The sequence below is a fragment of the Fistularia commersonii genome, chromosome 15, assembly GCF_037954325.1.
Source record: "Fistularia commersonii isolate RoL2024-O1a breed Wild chromosome 15, RoL_Fcom_v1.0, whole genome shotgun sequence".
Taxonomy (NCBI): Eukaryota; Metazoa; Chordata; class Actinopteri; order Syngnathiformes; family Fistulariidae; genus Fistularia; species Fistularia commersonii.
In genome coordinates, this window is record NC_141298.1 from 11987277 (window position 1) to 12002605 (window position 15329).

Consider the following 15329-nt stretch of genomic DNA (forward strand, 5'->3'; position numbering starts at 1 on the left):
TCCGTCCATACACAACCTTTTGTGAATCTGAAATATGAAGCCGAAGAGTCGGATAAGTCATGGCGAGGTCGGACGCACAGCACATATTGGAGAGCGTCTGGTCTCTAACTTGCATTAAAGAGATTGAAAAATAGCCAGATCGTAGCATGATGTAGTTACACGGTGAAGATTTACTATTGGAGGAAATGGAACGCTCCTATAATCGTTTTCTTTTTAATCATTTCATATGTAAAATTTGACAGACTCTACGGGACACTGATGAGGATGGCAAAAATCATTCTTTTTTTACCCTTTTGGCCAATTTCCTGCCCTGTACTTATGACCCCCTTTTACGGCAATTTCTCCAGACTGAACCGACATCGGGAGACCAAACGTTTACTTTTGGCCAAAAAAAAACACCAGCAGTCCCATCCCAAATGTGAAAAGACAAGGCTTCGTCTTGTCAGCGGATGTGTTTCAATATACAGCGGTATATACAAGTTGTACATGTAGAAGTACACTTGAAGGCTGTATGTAAATGTGAAGGACTACTATTCATTCCCACAGTACAAATGGAGTATTACAATTCTTTAACACAAAACATCCAGATATTTCAACAACACTTGCCGACAACAATGACCCCCCCCCTTCACACACACACACACACACACACACACACGGACAACAGTGGCGGCACAATTGGTGCAAACAGCTGCTTCCCTGAGTAGTAGGTGCAGCTGATGCTGCTCAGACAGAACCTCGTGTTGCTCCTGGAATGTGAAGGAGGAGGTTGTGGGGGGGATCTGCGTTCTTTGATGGGGCTGCTGGTGAGGCAGGCGGACGGAGGATACAGGATAGAGCGGCCGGGTCGATCCGCGAGGCGGGGTATTGAGTACATAAAAGAAAAAGGTCCTGAAGCAGCAGTTCGGAGTCACATTTGGTCGATAAGGAAGGGGAACTTTCTTCAATATAAAGTAATGACGCACTGACTGCTTCTTAACGAAGCGCTCGTCCAAAATCGTGTTACCGTGACAACACAATCCCGTGAATCAGCTCCGAGAGGGACGCGTTCGGCTGGTAAGGATGAGCGCTTCGGATAAAATGAAATGTTTTCTTCGTCCTGACTAGAGCTGTGGAACAAGCGGGACGTGGAGGTCGACCATGCCCTGATCCACACACATTACTCATTTGTTCATTAGTCACAGCTGCCATCAGGCCAAGGGGCGGGGTTTAACCTAGGACGGTCACCTGCCAATCACTGAAATACACCTCCATCGTTCACTCTGTCGTAGAGTGTTCTGTGGACCTACCAATTGTTTTTGGACAGAGGGAGGAAGACGGGGAACCTGGAGAACATGGAGGCTCAGCACAGTGAAGCAGCTCCTCTTGTTAAAACAATCAACCCGTCCCCAACCGGCTTTGAGTGAATCTTCTGACGGCTCGTCCGTCCACGTTCCCGCCGTCCGCCGAACAAAATCCCCTTTTAATGTCTCCCGCCTTCTCACAAACGATGCTCTCAGTCACTGTATCTCACCAACAACTTTTCCATCTCATCACGGACGATTCCGTGACACGCAAGCCTCACTTCTCTGGGCTAACAAGCAGAAGGCGGTTTTCCCCACTGTCTTTCAACACCACTTCACGGACAGCGCCGGCCGTGTTGATGTCAAAAGGCTCATCCCACCCACTTCTCACTCAGATCTGAGTTCTGATCACAAAGCAAAAATATCCACTGAGTGACAACTCGGATCTCGGAAAGCTCCAAATTCAGTGCACTCACTGGTCAAGGTTCCACTGTATTTGCAAATGATGACATTCTGTGTGTGCGGGGGGACAAAAATCATACTTCACACCCACGCTTTGCGAACACACTCATGATAAATTTCCTTATATACCTTTCAGTTCATGCATGGAGCGCAGAGAGGTTTCGGATCCAGCTGCCAGGTCAATCCCTGGATAAATTCAACTCCTCAGCAGCCAAGAAGATCAGGTCTGATCATCTGGGCTCGCGAACCTCACCATCCGAGATGGGGGCGCATGCGAGTTAAAACCGAGGGATGAGGAAACCAGAGGCCTGTCAGACCGACAACAGATGGTGCGACGTGGTCAATGACAATCCGCCTTGGAACACACACGCCCGCACACGCACGCACAGGGAAAGCTGGCAGCCACTTAACTTCGGGTGTTGTCACCAGGCACCGGTGAAAAGCACGATTAATGGCAAGTCGGCACTTCCCAGAACACCAGAGAACAATTCCCGACAGAAGAGCTTCAGAACCTTAAGTGGTCGTGCAACACTTCGCGAATCCGACCGTTGGCGGCAGACAGGTGCTTCGCGACGGCCGACCGCAGCCTCATTTTTCAGTTATTGCAGCAGCAGGGAAAAAAAAGAAAAGAAAAGAAAATCCCTACTCAGAAAGCCCTGGCCAGGATATATATATTGGAAGCGCCGACAAAATGCGCCGAGGCTTTCTAATCCACTACCCGCACTGCACCGCAGCCAGGAGCAAAAACATGGGAGGTGGGCAGAAATACCAGGCTTTATTTTTATTTCTTTTTTTTTTCCCTCTCCTCTTTTTGTGAGGGAATGCGGTTTCACACCCCGGAGTGTGTGGCGAGGCGTCGACTCTCAAATGATGCCAATTAGGCTAATGTTGTTTACCACGCGGTCTGCGGTGCCGGCCGGCTCTGAGGGAAGGCTGACTGGGGGGGGGAGGGTTCAACACATGCTGCCAAAATTACCAGGATAAACGAAAAGAACATCTTTTCAAGAACATGATCAAAATTCTTAGCGTAGGTTTTGGCTATTTCATGGGGAGTAATGAATTGGACCGAAAAGGGTCAAACTACAATCTAAAAATGTTAGATATTGTAGTAAAAATGCATCTTGTTAAAATAATTTTCTAGCTTAAACAAGGGGACTTACTTTAAGTCTTGTCGGTTGGGATAATTCACTGGCAAGTAGGAACATATAGTACCAATTTGGCAAAAATAGAAATAAACATATATATTAGCTGAAAATTCCCCCTGTTTTAAACTTTGATGGACAGTTTAAACGCTGAACGGGACAAAGCTGTAATCTGCGGCGACGGCCTCATTGAGAGTTTGTTCCTAATGAACTCTCCGGTCTCTTCCTCCCCCTTCTCATGGCAGTTCGAGGGGGTTGTTCTAATTCCATCAGCTTCCTCCCCCGATGATGATTAGTGCCAGCCTGCCGGTGGCCCGCAGGTCCGACCAATTGCTTGTCGTGGGCGAGAACCCGGCCCAGAGCCCTGTCAGCAGGTGATGGCAGCTTAAGAGAAAGTGTGTAAAAACACTCATTCTGCAGCGGCATCAACACACACCGAGAGTCTGGTTCCGTCGGGCGGAAAATATTGGGAGGCCTTGTAATAACAAATAGACGCGGCCTCGTTTCCCAGAGAAATGGATGATTTTTATCGCCGGTGTCAAATATGCAACAAATAAGACCGTTCGGGAAATAGAGGCAAGGACGGCGGAGTCGGGGGGGGGGTATTTTCCAGAAGCACCACAAGCCTTTTTCGACTTTCCTCATTTCCAGTCAGAGTCAAACGTGGTTTCATATGCGGGTTGAAGTGATCGATACATCCTGGAAGGAGACGTTCCACGGCGGAAGGAGCCACAACCTTCACGCAACGCCATCGGGCAGCTGAATCGAGTCTGCAGGGAATGGAGTGGACAAGAGGCTGTATGCAAGTTCATGCAATCTTCAGCTACGGAAAGGCAACTGGCATTGAAATTTTGCTGTTGTACCAGCAAAGTACTGGTCATATTCTTAGAATTCATTAATTATCTACTCATCTCAGCTACCTCGTAGGGTGGGCTAGGGGCTTATCGACATTCCAGCCGTTCACCTAGTGTTTTATTATTTTTTATTTTTAGAAAATAATTAATCAAATTGTTTGCTTTCAAGATAAAATCTCAGACAACAAATCTGGCACTGATTTAATCAGGATGCTGTAGCTCATCGTTATGACTTATACTTTACATATCATTATTCCTCTCCATCTTTTGATCCTGAGATGAATCCCACCTCGCACCTGAACATATTCAGAAACAGATAAATTCTGCTCAGGTGTCGGATGAGGCGCATTGATCGGGTTTCATGTTTAGTTATGGAAATGTGACGACGCCACCTGCAAGATTTGTTCTGACGTGGGGTTCGCTGCGCTCGCATTAGAGCTGGATAACACAGTCACCGTGACAACAGCGACATAAAGTGACTCAACCGACGGGAACTCTGACACGTCCGACCGAACATTTAATTTGGGGCTATTGTTTTTGCTTTGGTTCGTTTGCATCGGTCGAACATGAGAGGAACAGAGCATTTTAGTATTTTTTTTGGTCTAATTTGCTATTTCAAGCTGTTGGAGATGAAGGACTCCTGCTTCACTCGGGCTGAAGAACGTCCTTCCGGATTCCATCCAGACTAACGCTGACAGAACCAGAACCAGAATGGGTAACAATCCAACACAGAGGCTCCCCGGGGCCCGAGCCTGTGTTCAGCTTCATTTTCTGAATCACTGGCCGGGACACAAAATGGGAAAAAAAAAAAAAAAAAAAGAAAAAAACAATCGGCCCCTGAATTTGATGGCGGTGTTACCATGACAACCAGCTATTAAAAGGTCCCTTCGTTAATGCGACCTGCAGCTGACAGGAATTTTTCCATTTTGATTTGAATTAGGGTTTACACGTTGCTTTCATTTGGTATATTTTAGGGTCATGGACAGAGGACGTGAGGGAACTGCGAGGGGTCCGGGTTCGATTCCACTCGCATTATCAGCTGACACCTTTCAACGGCGGCCAGCTGAAGTGTTCCGCCTGGCGCCGGCAGAATCACGTCCCCCTCCGCATGTCTGTCAGAGGAAAAGCTCATAAAATGCATGACGAACCACCAAAATTGAGCCGGTGCGGCACAAATGCACCCGAGGGGCCCGCCCCTCTATTTAGCTACATTTTCTGAGCCGCTGGCTGAGGTACAATGCTGGAGCCCATTAGAAGATTTAAGGATGTGTGCGGACTAAGCAAACGGAGCCCTTTGAGCTGGGCTCAGCATTTCTGCAAGGATCCCCGCAACCCCCCAAAGAAATCATGTGATTATGCATCCCTGTAGCCACCGCATTCAAAAATTACAGACAGGAGGGGGAGGGGGCTGCCTTGCCCACTCTGTCGTTTTTTTATTATTATTATTATTTATTAACTTGATGAAAGATAACCTGCAGATGCACTGACCCACTGACACCATCTGCATGGGCGAAGACGGCGCGGCGCAGACAGAGCGAGCCAAATATTTGAACGGAGCCGCTAAAGCGCTGAAAAATATACGATGGGAGCAATGATGCAGCGGGGGCTGTTTGGATTTATAGCCGCTAAACCGCAAAGCTTACAAAGTCATTATGCCGCCAAAGCAAAGACACCATGCGCTAAGAGAGCCTTTCGAGCAGGTACTCAAGCGCTGGCGTCCGGGGGAACATTAAGGCTGGTCATATATATTCTAAAACAACGTAATAACAACAGTCCCTGCATTTGAATTCAAGGCAATAAAGAAGAAATAATAATGATCTCTGAGACATGAACCGTTTTCCAGCAACCTAACACCAATGAGCTTTATAGTATTTTAAGGAGGAGCGGAAAATCCTCACACAACGACTCTGACAGCCGTGGTGGCGTTCGTGTCGCCGGCCTCCATTCAGCCGAGCGAATCGGCGGAGCGGCCATGGCGTCGCCGCTCTCATTTGCTTCTCCAGTGTCCTTTGCGTGCATTACTCGACTAGCGTCTCACACAACGCTAGTACGTGCGAAAACTACAGGGGCTGGTACAGGCAAGGATGCAAACACGAATATCAAACACGACGATGGACGGACTCGCCGTATAAAAGCAATTTGCATCGAGCGCATTAAGGTCTATCCAAACAGACGCACGAGCGAGCGCACACATTAAAGGGCATACATTTCCATTATAGAGTTGCTGTTCGGAGGGAATCGGGAGGGGGGCAGTAAAAGCAGACAATAGAAATAAAATGTGGTAGAGACAGTGAGACAAAGAGAGAGTCGGTCGCCCAGAAGACCCATAGATCTCAGATAATGTCTCAACTGAGTCTCCATTAGGTTTAGACCTCTTATCTCTGTTTTCCCCTACTATTTCATGATTTCCCCATGAACAGGGTAGAAATAAAAAAAAAAAAAGAAAGAAAACAGATCCCAAGACAGCTACAAAGCTGAGGCGAACCAGTCCATCTTGGCGAAGCCATCAGATCCAGCGCGGCTTATATCCACCCGTGAATACAGATGGAACCGATCAGGGCCAACGCCGGTGTCGTAACCCACTCATCAGACATCGGGGCTGACGCCACCAATCAACATTACCCTCTAGAACCCCAGCTGTTCGTTCAACACACCACGGCGATCCTTTGCTTTTCAGATGTACGATAATTACAAAGGAACACAAGCGACTTTGGTAATTAAATATCAGAAAAACACAGCTGTTGTTTCTGCTCCTTTTTTTCCCATGTTATTGTTTGGAAAGATTCCCCGCTGGCTCTAAGACTGTTGCGTCTGTATTAATGATATTTGTGCCGGCTCTCGCAGCTCTTATTAACAATAACAACTCCTCAGTGGGATAATTTAGTCCCTTGTATGCCGAGATTTCACCATTTTGTAGAGATTTAGCCTTGATAGTTTCACTTTGTCGCTCTAGTAAATAAAACCCTGAGGCCGGAAGAGCCGGGTGGGGAAGCCAACAGCCCCTGGTGGTCAAACTATAGAACTACAAGTTATTGATGTACTTAGAAAATAATAACAAAATTAACAATAATAGTAACATCACTCCGGGAGAGACTGACTGGACACGAAATATCGTTCAAAATATAAAAAGGATTATAAAAATGCTAAAGCGGAAATTGGACGAGGAAGTTTCTCTGGTTCCATGGATGAGACTGCACCTGCACATCTGACCAGCTTAGATAATTTTCCACCACGATAATACACAAAAACATTTAAGCCATCTTGTTTCTTAAGTTTAAAACACACTCTCAGCTGAACTTCTGAACTTCTGTTTGGTTTGTGGGTGACAATTTGTCTGAATTTGAGTTTTACGATGATATATTTATTCACAACTCCCAACAGGCCCCTTTGTAACTTGATACTGATGAATAGCATTGGCATTTAGTTAGGAATTACATTACTTTCGTTATAATGGGTCTGTAGTACACGAGTCTACACCATAAATATTGTTATACAAAGAACTAAAACATAAATGTTCGTTTAAACTTTGTGAATCAAGAGTGCAAAAACCCACGTTAGCTGAAGTCAGGCGCTAAACGTACCGAGTGACGCAGCAAATATTAGCTAAAGTCCAAGTTCAGAAAAGTACCTTCACGGTGTGCTGCTGGACGTTCTCGCCGCTAGTGGGGTCCCTCTCTCGGCCAGTCGGTAACGAAGGCTCCAGGTGGGGTCTCCAGGACGGCGCCAGTCCCTCCTGATAAGCCCGGGAGCTCGAATATAGTCCCTCTTTGCCATCTGAACCGCCATCATGAGCAGCATATCGGTTTGCTAGCGGCCGGTTAGCCATGCATGAGCTGCCAGCTAGCAATAACCTGCTAGCCATTAGCCCCGCTCTCTCTTCCTGTTCCTGTCCAGTATGCGCACATTGTTTAATTTCACAACATTCTAGCCAGAGACGTGACATTTACCGCCACTTTTGTGTAAAGAAAAACAACCCGGGTTTTGAATAAAAAGATATTTTCACCACAAATTACACCTGAATCGTTATTATCGACTTCTTCTCCGGTTACTCTATGGCGGGTGACAACTAGCCTTCATGTTCGCTATCGCCCCCTTCTGGCAGGAATAGGAAACTGCAAATGCAACAACTGCAATTGGGATGATCCAGACCTTAGTATTAAAACTCGTCATGGGATTGAAAACTTAATTAAACCCAGTTTAAAAACATCACCCAGATGACAAAATTGCTATTTGCTATGAGAACCGTATTCCCTCTTTGTATCAAGTGCAAACGGTTATTATTATCTTCCCCATCCACCTGAGCATTATTTCCTCTTTCCCCCTGTAGAGATGCATTTATTGCAAATCCGACTCCAAAACACAGATTCATAATTCTACATGTATGTTTTTGTTATTTTGTGCTACCAGTCTGTATTTGTGCTGTCTTTTTCCAGCAATGTTGGACGCCGCTGCTGTTATAACAAACAAATCTTCCCTCAGGGGTTTTTATCTTATCTTATCTTATTTTACATCACAACAGAAATAATAAGGTGTGTGTGTGTGTGTGTGTGTGTGTTGGTATCAGGGTTTATATCCATGTATGTCAGACCGGGGCCGATAAAGCTCGGGTCGGCGGGTCCCTTGGAAACACATCACCGCGGCTTCGGACGGCGGGGGGTGGTCGAACTCAAGCATGAACGCGCCGATTGCCAGGAATCCCGAGGTTGCGACTTGTGTGCGGCGTCCACGTTTCACCAAGAGTGCGAAAAAGAAAAAAAAACATGGAGCAGAGGAGACAGTGTGTGTGTGCGTGTGTGTGTGTGTGTGTGTGTGTGTGTGTGTCCGTCCAAGCGTGTGTGCATCTTGTTCATGGCAAGGAATCAGCTCAGTTTAGCACATAATGGAAATGTGGATAGCCCTGAGCGCCTCTCCCACACAGGCAGAGAACTGGCTGGGAGCAGGATGCATCTTTTCCAAATCCAAACAGTGGAGGGGAGTTAGCCGGGTTAACCCCCCCCATGCACACACACACACACACACACACACACACACACACACACACACACACACACATGAACACACACTTCTTTCCCTCCCTGAAGCTATTCACAGTTCTGCCCATACTCTGCTCAAACAGGTCATCTAAACAGGTCTCACTAACTGGCTGAAAACATATTCACACACATGCGTGCACGTGCAGTGTGCATGCACATACACACGCACACACTCGCACAGGGTTGCAGGTTGAGTGACTAGGTGATGCCACTCGTATTATGACAGATGACTTCTTATGCAGGGGGGAACAGGAGAGGGGGGATCCTTTGGCACCACAACATTAAATGTCACGCTTAATTTGAGACAAACTCCACTTTTTCCAACACACCTTAAACACACCGTCGGCGCATGTAATCGTAACATGACATCACCCGATTCGCGCCTCTCCTGTCATGCACGGAAGCTAAATATAAACAGGCGCAGGACTACGTGGGAGTAGTCAGCAACAGCAGGATATCCCTGTATATACAGTAAAAAGTACAATCTAAAAATGCAAAGTTGTTTTATTTTATTAATGCAATCCGCTTTTCCAGGACCTGCTGCCATTGGCTTACTCTCGCCGAAGGATACCCCATGATGCACACCTCTCGTTCCTATCCTTCCTGCACTCGGGCCGCGTCATCAGCGTATGACGGTAACCTCACATCTGCTCCTGGGGTGCGGCTTGACTAACAGCCATTGTTATTTCTGTTTTAGCTATTAAAGCTATTGTAGCATTTCAGCTATTAGCGTGTAAATATTAGCACTACTGGTTTTCGAAGAAATAGAAGATCTGTGTGCGTCCCCGACCGGTCGAGGCAGAAGGGCGCCCACATTGAGTGGTGTTTTTCCTCGCCGCTGCTCGCTCGTGTATCATCTGAAATAGGGCTCGACGTGGAAAGGTAGAACTGGACAACCAGGTTCTGTCTTTTCACGTGGATTTGCGACACTCGCTTGCCCTTTCTGCAAGAACTCATGTGATGCTTTAAGGCGCTAAACGGAAAAGTAAGACTTACGTGCAACCTCCAGCGACGCGTTCCTGCTGACGGCTTCGCCCAGGTAGTTGCGAGCCACGCACACGTAGCTGCCGTCGTCGGGTTTGCTCCGCCTCCCGTGGACGATGCGCAGGAAGAAGAGCGAGCCGCTGGGCAGCAGCATGCGGTGCGAGCGGGGGTTGTCGCGATCCGTCTCCACGTGCTCTCCGTCCTTGTACCACTCCACCGTGGGCGCCGGGCGGCCCTCCGCCTTGCAGTTGAGCGTCGCCGGTTCGCCCTTGGACACGATGAGGTCGGAGGGGTGCTCCACGATACGGGGCGGGGAGTCCTCCTGCCGGAGACGAGACCCTGTGGGGGAGGGGGAGGTGAAAGGGGGGGACGCCATTAGCCTCAGTGCTAAATGAACCATTCAGTGAAGATGAGGAGCAAGAGATGACGTGGAGCCAGAACGGGAGAGAGTTCACCTCCCGGTTACGGGATGAATAAATTGCATAGTAGTGTGAGGCATTTTGCGGTGGTATTCTCCAGGTAATTGCACGGTGAACCTTGTCTGAACCGGACAAAGATGAATAATTTGTGCTGTTTAATTAATGATCCTTTGTTGTTAGCAATAAAACAAGTGTGAACAACTCTGTGATATTATTTATTCAAGTAAGGCTCCAACAAACACACTTTTTTACACCTACAGATGATTTACCATTTAATCCACAGTCAATTATTTGACTCCATCTAACCCACAGCCAATCAGATGCCTCCATCTAACCCGCAGCCAATCAGCTGCCTCCATCAAACCAGCTTCCTGTCTTCTTCTCCTCCATCCCTAAACCTCATCTCTGGTCTTCCTCCAGACTTTCTGCCTGGAAGCTCCAACCTCAAAAAAAAAGAAAAAATTGTCTAGAAATAATTGGATCAAATGTTTAAAAAAGCAAGTAAATAAAAAAGAAAATGGCGCTTAAAAATATATGGGGAACTGCTACTACGACAACCTGGAAATTCACAAGAACTCTAGATTGACGGGGAGGATCCTCCTCTTCTTCCCACTCGCTCAGACAGTTACGACTTTGCGACTGATATCCATTGAAACGCCCAATTCCTCACATCCTGCTGTAATAAAGGGTTACTAGGAATCAAGGACCTGTACGATAAACGGGTTTCTGACCCCCGGGGCCCTTGGCGCCGGCGAGGTGTCCACGCGGAGGCGTTTGATTCCCGCCTCCTTCCTGTCTAGCTTTGTGAAAAATTAGCGAAGAAGAAGCATGTTATTTTTTTGTTTTTGTTTTTTTTGACCCCATACCAAAACAGAACACCATTCTGGAACAGTCCTCCACATGGGGGGGTTAATATGCGTGAGGTCGACAGCGGCGGCTGCTCGCCGTGCACGCGCCCAAGCTGTAATATTTACTCTGTCACGCAGGAGTCATTACATCTCATTAGCTCAGTTGTTAACAGCTTCCATCAAGCGTCGCCGTTATTGGAGATGTTTGTCTCAAGATGGGGGGGCGGCAGGGGAGTTGGGGGGTAGGGGGGTGGACCACAGCGGTCGGGAGGGGGGGAGGTGGTGAGATTACACCAGAACCGATAGCGATTACCGATAATTACCCGCTCCCAGCGACAGTTTAATTTCACTTCTCCGATCAGATGAGGGCTGGCGGTGCGTTCAGGTGGAATCCGAGACATGAGCGCCGCCCGCCGGGCGACGTCCCTGACAGCCGCGTTCAGGGTGACGGCTTTCGCCCTCCCGTAGGGTGGGGAGTGTTGTTGAAAGAACGTTTGTGGACTTCACATCCACTGGGTTCTCCATGTTCTCCGCCTTAGTCCCACAGTCAGCAGGTTCACTGAAGACTGAATGGTTGGGTGTGATTGACAGATTGTCCAAGTCCAGGTAAAGCCCCGCCTCCAGTTCAGACATAGCTGGGCTTGACTCCGCCCCCTCTGACCGCAGGATAAGATAAATAAATAAAAAAACATACGCAACTGTTACACATCCACACACATATTGATTATTGTCATTGATTTTCCCTCGCTGGATCAATAGTTTTTCTTTTTTTTTTTTTTTTTAAAATTTGAATTTTCCAATCATTTCCTGATTGGATTGTTGCAAGTGGCCAATTAGAAGCAGTGGGCGTGGCTTGTTGCAGGCAAGGGGTGTGTCTATTCTGGAACAGTGGGCGTGGCTAGTCAGGCCCCGACATCAAGAGCTGTCAATCAAACCTGTCCATCACGTAGCCAACAGCCAATCAGAAACAGGAGGCGGGACACAAGAAGCCGTGGCAAAACAGGAAGACGACAGTAACGGGGGGAGGGGCCGGAGGAAAGGCCCGACCGGACTACAACAATGGTGGAAAGTGCGACGACGGCTCACCGTTTGTCGGCCATGTTTGCACTCAGGTGCGTACGATAGCGTGCGGTCGTTTAACGTCCGACCCCTCCGGTCTTTCATAATTGTCGGATTATTGCGGTAATCTCTCCCCGGCCTCCCCCATTCTGCTCGGCCTGGTGCGCTGACAGACAACAGGAATTTAAATGAGATTATTTAAATGGCGAGCGGCGTGCTGGCTCAGCGGCTGCTCCTGCGCCTGTCATGTAACATCAAGGAGGTCCTGGGGCTTCCTGTCAATCCGTTGCCCCTCCAGTGGATCTGTTACCCCTCCCTCTATCCCTCCCCTGTAATTAAACAGAGGGTGGTGCCCGACCACCGGCTCCAGGTTGATGGAGGTTCAGGTTTGGGTATGGTGGGCTTCATGGCGGTTAGGCGGGCAGAGCCTATAGCGGCTGGTTTGAGAATAGAAGGGCGGGGCTTAAATGAGTGAGTCTGCTGTCAATCAGCACCGCTTTCACACCTGTGGGCAATTCATGGACTTGTGGGTGTTGGACTTTGGAGGGTGGAGAACCTGGAGAGGAGCAAGGCAGGAGGACATGGAGAACCCTGGAAGATTCTGGAGGGACTTCACAATGATCATCACATAAAAAACCAAAGAAAAAAACAGTTTCATCCACGCAGCCATCCATCCATCCATCCATCCATCCATCCATCCATCCATCCATCCATCCTGTCATACAATCTTAGATCCATCCATCCATTGCTACACCCATCTATGTACCCACCATTCGATCAATGGAGCTATCGATCCATCCATCCATCCATCATCCATCCATCCATCCATCCATGCAACCCTACATCCATCCATCCATTGCTACATCGATCCATGCACCCACCCTTTGATCCATCCATCCATCCATCCATCCATCCAGTCATCCAACCCTAGATCCATCCATCCATTGCTACACCCATCCATGCACCCACCATTCGATCAATAGAGCTATCGATCGATCGATCCATCGATCCATCCATCCATCCATCCATCCATCCATCCATCCATCCATCTTTCCACACATCCATTCATCCATCCATAGCTATAATAGTTCTGCTGGAGGTGTGAAGGTGGAGGTGTGTCTGGTATGGACCTCCAACCTTCAGAACCTGCGCCGGGTTCCTCAGAACATCATGGGATCTCCTTCGGGTTCCAACCGTCACATTCATTGATCCTGAATCAGAACTCAGGGTACAGAGTGATGAAGGCGTCCAGAAGACACCGGGTTCACCCTGTCAGGGGAGAAGTTCCTCCTCAGAGGGGCAACACCAGCACGGAGCGGATGGAGGATCTGGAAAGTTCACAACCCGGGCTGGAGGAGGGGAGGGGTCATGGATGGATGGATGGATGGATGGATGGATGGATGGATGGATGGACACCTTCTGGCTACATAAACCCATGAAAGCCTCTGCAGATATTGCTTCTTCACATTCACTCTGGAACCACGTGACGTGACGCCTCATGCGTGGTAATTCACGTTGTCACAAGCGTTGGGGTGGAGTGGGGTGGAGTGGAGGACTCACCGTGGGTTCCACAGAAGAAAAGTCCACAGAGGAGTAAATATTGTAGCGGATCCATGCTGGCATATTGACCCCCCTCCGTCCTCCCCCTCTCTCTCTATCCGTCCATCAATCCCTCCTTCAGTGGGGAGGGGGGGTGAGCAATCAATCAATCTATCAATCAATGGATCTGGTCCTCTCACGCCGTGCGGGATCCGCCGCCGCGCCGTGCGGTTTTGTGCGGAGGCATCACCTCATCCCACCCCCGCACGCAAACCGCGTCTCCTTCCCCTTCTTTTTCTTCTTCTTCTTCTTCTTCTTCTTCTTCTTCTTCTCCTTCCTCTTCTTCCGCTTCTTCTTTTCTCTTTCTTCTTCTTCTTCTCGCTCCGCTCCGCCGGGTCCCGGTTCACCGGGGAAGTGCGTCCATCGCCGTGCGGGACAAGTTGCGGGATGGAGAGCTGCGTGCCCGGTGCGGCGGCGGCGGCGGCGGAGGAGGAGGAGGAGGCGGTGCAGCCCCTCCTCTACGCCCTGCTGCCCGGGGAGGGGGCGGAGGGGGTTTTAATTTATTCTATAATTTTTTTGCAATAATTAGATAGTATTTATTTTAATTGGTAGTTGATATTTAAATATCATTTGATTTTTTTTTATTTGCCTTTTTTTTATGTCGTCCCTTTGTGATATATTTTATTTTTGGTATATATATTGCTCATTTAATTCAATATAATTTTTTCAGTTTTTATAATATTTATTTTGTAATCGCTGAATCACATTTTATTGTATATTTTAAAAGTCATTGCAATTAACCGTATGGAATTTAATATTTACATGCCCCGTTGTTTTATTGATATTTTACTTTTTATTATAATGTATTTTTGTGATACATTTTATGTCGGTATATCTTTATGATATTTTAATTAATTAATATTTTACATTTTTTATATTAAATTTCATTCAATTGTTCTTTTTATTTTTTGTCGTATTTTATTTTGAAATAGCTATATCATATTTTATTATTTTAATCATATCTTTTAATTTTATTATTTTGTATGTTAATTTTATTCAAATCTATTTCATTTGATGATCAGTTTTATAATGTCATTTCATTTTATAAAGTTCAGGATGATTTATTCAATTAAAATCTTAACATTTTATTTCATTTTATTCATTTATTTTACTACACATTTAGAATAGTTAGCTTTATTGTAATAATACTTATATTGTATTTTGATCGTTGCTGCTGTAGTGTTATTTTCTTCTATCTTTACTTTATTTTCTATAAAAAAGTCTTGCAGTAACATACATATTCAATTTTAATTTGGTACATGTATATTTTTTCAAATAATTTTTAATTACCTTTTCGCTTTATGATATTTTTTTGATATTTTTTAACAGTTGATTTTAATTTAATCAGTAGCATTGTCATTGAAATCATATTCATAACACCTCATACTGTTTTGGTTTATGTTACAATACTTGTCTTTTATTGTAGTAGATGTTTATTTCGTTTTAGTACAGGAATATTTTATTTCATTAAATTGTCATCAGAATTATATTTCATTTTTCATTATTTTTAAATAGTTTTCTTGTATTTTATTATATTTTTATAACAGTACATTGTATTCCATTTCAAAATATTGTCAGTATAATTATGATTAATATGATGATGTTTTATGATTCAATTTCAACCCTGTTTACATCATTTATGACTT

General features: G+C 46.4%; 1 protein-coding gene across 2 annotated transcripts in view; it reads right to left on the minus strand.

The window, feature by feature from the left end:
- The window catches only part of LOC147226529 (roundabout homolog 2-like), a 70796-nt gene extending 56983 nt beyond the window's left edge, over positions 1-13813 (minus strand). For both annotated transcript variants that reach the window (XM_086160485.1, XM_086160484.1), the window contains exons 1-2: positions 13645-13813; positions 9771-10097 (exon numbers count right to left, since the gene is read on the minus strand). In XM_086160485.1, coding sequence (XP_086016611.1) covers positions 9771-10097; positions 13645-13699 — 382 coding nt within the window. In that variant the 5' untranslated portion in view covers positions 13700-13813. The remainder of the gene's footprint in view (positions 1-9770; positions 10098-13644) is intronic.
- Positions 13814-15329: the final 1516 nt, after the last annotated feature.